Source organism: Micropterus dolomieu, linkage group LG07, assembly GCF_021292245.1.
Source record: "Micropterus dolomieu isolate WLL.071019.BEF.003 ecotype Adirondacks linkage group LG07, ASM2129224v1, whole genome shotgun sequence".
NCBI classification, from domain to species: Eukaryota; Metazoa; Chordata; class Actinopteri; order Centrarchiformes; family Centrarchidae; genus Micropterus; species Micropterus dolomieu.
Window position 1 is genome coordinate 22,563,228 of NC_060156.1, and position 4,337 is coordinate 22,567,564.

The 4,337-nt window shown below is 43.4% G+C and overlaps 1 protein-coding gene across 1 annotated transcript in view; it reads left to right on the forward strand.

Annotated features, from left to right (window-relative positions):
• Positions 1-2,221: 2,221 nt before the first annotated feature.
• The window catches only part of LOC123974166 (probable ribonuclease ZC3H12C), a 7,116-nt gene continuing 5,000 nt past the window's right edge, over positions 2,222-4,337 (forward strand). Inside the window, exons 1-2 of the mRNA XM_046054645.1 lie at positions 2,222-2,522; positions 2,601-3,024. Coding sequence (XP_045910601.1) covers positions 2,222-2,522; positions 2,601-3,024 — 725 coding nt within the window. The remainder of the gene's footprint in view (positions 2,523-2,600; positions 3,025-4,337) is intronic.

Genomic DNA, 4,337 nt, shown 5'->3' on the forward strand with positions numbered 1-4,337 from the left:
TTTTGTAAGTAGTATAGTTGAATACACTGGAATATTGTGTTTTAGTCTGCAGCCAATGCACCACAAGGTTCTTAATGTTATACATAGTGCAACAAACAATGCCAAGCCCATCATGGAATGTAAACTTAGGTATAGCCAGAGAGACTGCCTGTCAGTCAAAGAATACTCTTTTACTTCTGATGTGAAGCGTTCCAGTAATTGCATACGATGATGAGGTGATGTTATTGTGTTATTCTCACACAACTGCTGTTAAAAAGACAGATTATGTATGTCTATTTCAAGAAAACAAAGCAATATATTAAAGTAGCAAGCAGCGTTGGACGGGCCTTGCATGTCGGGCGTGATGCGGCTGCGGCGCAGTGGCTGAAGGTCGGAAATCGTGCGTCTGAATTATCACGTGGTTTGGACTGGTCACAAAGGAGTTATCATCACTTCCTGTGTCCTCTAGGTGGCACTAGACAACACCCTCTTATTATATGTTTTGTACCAGTACGTGAAGTGTGGATGACCTTGTGAAAGTACCATGTAAATCAAATGATTTGAAAGGGCTTACTTCCTGTTGCCAGAAGGTGGCTCTATGACATTGATTGAATATTGGCATGTAGATGTGTTCAGGGCAGGACTGTTATCAACCTTGTGAAGTCTGGGACAGATCTGAGCATGTATACTGAAGTCATAACAAATTAAGAGTTTCATGGCAAAGCATTGATATTCGAGGCCACGCCACGGACATGCCCATGGACAAAAACCCACAAATTGCAACTTTTTATCATTCATGCCTTAAGATTGCACAACAAAAAATTTAAGTTGATCCGATTAATTCCCTTGGAGGAGTTTGTTAAAGTACGCACCCTGTAAAAGGCCATAAATGGGCTAAAAATGCACTTTCAAACGAAAATGACTGATTTCCTTGTTGACTTTAGGATATGGCTGCAAGAGGCTTTCGTGTTTATTGGTATGATATAAGTGCCACAAAAGTTTCGTGCATCTAAACAGGAAACGGGGCATGGGTGCTGCATCGTTGAATGGTCACTTCCTGCTACTTAAGTGGTGCTATGAGGACGAATAAATATTGGCCTGCAGATGTGTTCACAGCATGATCCTTATCAAACGTGTAAAATTTGGTGCAAATATGAGCATGTACTGTGAAGTTACAACAACTTCCTGTGTCATGGCGAAGCATCAAACTTTAACGCCATGCCACGGACACGCCGTTACCCTAAAACTCACAAGCTTCGCAACAAAGCATCATCTATGTGTTAAGGCTCTTCTGAGACTGAGGTCATTGTGCCTTTGAGTGAATGTTGGCATATGGATGTGTTCAGGGCGTGACTGTTATTATCCCTGTAAAGTTTGGTGCAGATGTGATTGTACTTATGTACATGTCAGTGGTTTGGCATCACTTTGACACTGTTTTTGGCTTAGGTGTCTGGTATTATTCCTCTAGTGTGATTAATGTTTCTTGACAGAGCTCATTGCTGCTAAAATGCAAGTCAGTAGAAGTGGAACGGCAGTTAAGGCAGGTCACAGTTTTCAACTTGCCCTACCTCTTAAAAGCCTCTTGCGGTCCATTAAACTTCATAAAGCATTTACTCGTTTAGAAGTTTCTCCTGGCTCAATATGTAAAGCTGATAGGCAGAGCTGGCAGACTTTTCATGGTGCATCTTAGGTCAAGGGAAGTGATGCTGCTATGGGCTCTACTTATTTTTCCTTTACTGGTGAAGAGGTTGGCTGTAGGGTGTTGCATGTCTTGCTTGAGATGGCAGAAAGAAGCAGAGTATGGTGACCTTTCAGCTTCCTGGACAATATTTCTCCATGGTATTTCCTGTGGCAGAGATCTGATCACAAGGTGAACCAGCATATCAGCATCTGATAGCATCTTGATTGTAATATGGTCTGCATAAATGTACACCTTGCATGAACATGCATTTTCATGTTCAGGTAAGATATCTAGATATAGATCAAACAAGTGTAAATAGGGTTATAAAGACATTTTTTTATCCAAATTTATAGACCCAGTCCTGACCTGCATATTTATGACAATCTGCATACTGTCCCTAAATGCAGACCTCAGAAATGTAACCAGCTGATTCTTTTGTCTCCCTCAAGCTTCACTCCAAGGACCAGTCAGTGAGCTGTTAACTATAAGCAGTAACAGTGGGGTCCGTCAGGTGCCTGGGAGGTCAAGGAGGGTGCGGAGCTGGATGTATAAGACAGCTTCATGGGCGTGAAGGACCATCTGGAGGATGGGACAGGCCACATCCTCAGTCTGGGGTTGGATCTGGATTACCTTCATGTGGAAGGTGCTGAGCGGCATGCCAGCCTGAGCACTGATACAGGTGCTGGGAATATAGGGGTCTTACAGATCAGTGCTGGTGCCCAAAATAACAGCTGTAACAGTATTGGTAGTAGTAGCACTGGTTTTAGAACCCATTCAAGCTATAGCGGCAGTAGTAGTTGCAGTAACTTCTCTGAGGAGAGTACTGTATCCGACAGTGATGATGAACGGCTCCATAATGGGTGTGGTTCTGAATCTCAAAACCCTCTGCAAGGTCAGCCTCACCTATGCCTCCAAGAGTCCTTTTCAGTCTGTCAGACAGTCAGGCTGGACCTGGCACCAAATATATCCCCTGGAGACTCCCCACAGCCAGAAATATCCTCTCCTACTGACCCTGTCACAGACTACCGCACCAAGGTAGAGTTTGCTCTCAAGCTGGGATACTCTGAGGAGCTGGTGCTGCTGGTGCTGAGGAAACTGGGCCCAGATGCACTCATCAACGATATTCTGGGTGAGCTGGTCAAACTGGGAACCAAGACAGAGATGGAGCAGCAAGGTTGTTCTGCTGTCTCCCAGTCTCCCACCTCCTCTTTGTCATCATCTTTGGCCTGTTCCTCCTCCTCCTCCTCTTCCTCCTCCAACAACCCCTCTCTGGACTCCTGTCGGCTGATGTGTCCATCCCAGCTGCTGGAGGACAAAGAAAACCTTCGGCCTGTTGTGGTAGATGGGAGCAACGTAGCCATGAGGTAAGGTTTATACTTTCCTGCTTTCTACTGATTAATACACATAAGCATATTTTACATGATGACTGCACTAATGATTCACAGAAAATCCTATATAGTAGAGTAAGGGGACAGTAGCTATTCACTATCATTAACAATTTATGAAAAAACAGACACGTCTATGTTTTTAGAATGCTCAAATAAAACAATGAATTATCATCTGGCCATTGTTAGCAGCTACAGTAGCTACAGTAGCAAATTAGCAACCATGCGAGCATATGAGATGCTATACATTGCTGGCTGAATGCTGGCTTTACAAACATATTTTCTCACTGTACTGAAACTCTCGTTTTATTTTGGGGGAGACTCCATTTGAATTTTCATCAAGTGTAATTAGTGTCTCCAAAGGTAAATACAAGGAAGAAAGATAGGGTCACAACCAATGGACTACAACTGAAATGAAGCAAAGAAGGAAAACAACTTGGAGACAGATGTTAAGTCTCAATACTCAATGAAAGTTAATGTCTTTAAAAAGTCATATTTTGGGAATGATCTGCAGGAGCTTTAAACATCCAGGGGGCTGTACCATGCAGAGCTTAGTTAGGCCTTGGGTTACGTGGCTGTAAGTGCAGTACTGGTGACCTTGAATAAGTTGTCTAACAATGCTTGTTACCAAATGGCCTTCTGGTCCACTCCAATTATGAGCATGTTCACATGAAAGATGCAGAGTATGTAAATAAAAGCCAATTACACATAAGAAACATTTTATAAGTGTAAGAAAAAGGTTATTGCAGAGGCAAAAGGCAAACCACCATTTGGTATATCACCTTCTTGTTCTGTCATCTGTCTGCTTCTCTGGTGGACGGTCAGTATTTTGATGCTCATTTTTAGGATAATTTTCTGTCTCACAAAGTGCATTACTCACTGTCTCGGCGCGGATCACGGACTGTCTATCAGACATATCTGCATGGATGAAGGCTTGCCACCTTCAACTAAACCTCTCTAAGACTGAACTCTTGGTCATTCTAGCCAAGCAATCTATCCACCATAACCTCAAACTACAAATTGACTCTGCAACCATCACTCCAACCAAGGTGGTGAGAAACTTGGGTGTCATGATTGATGACCAGCTGTCCTTTTCAGACCATGTTGCTACTGTCTCTCGGTCATGCCGCTTTTCTCTATACAACATAAGGAAAATCAGGCCCTACCTCACTCAGTACGCCACCCAGCTTCTGGTACAGGCCATGGTTATCTCTCGCATCGACTATTGCAATGCCCTCCTAGCAGGTCTCCCAGCTTGTGCGGTGAAACCCTTACAAATGGTTCAGAACGCA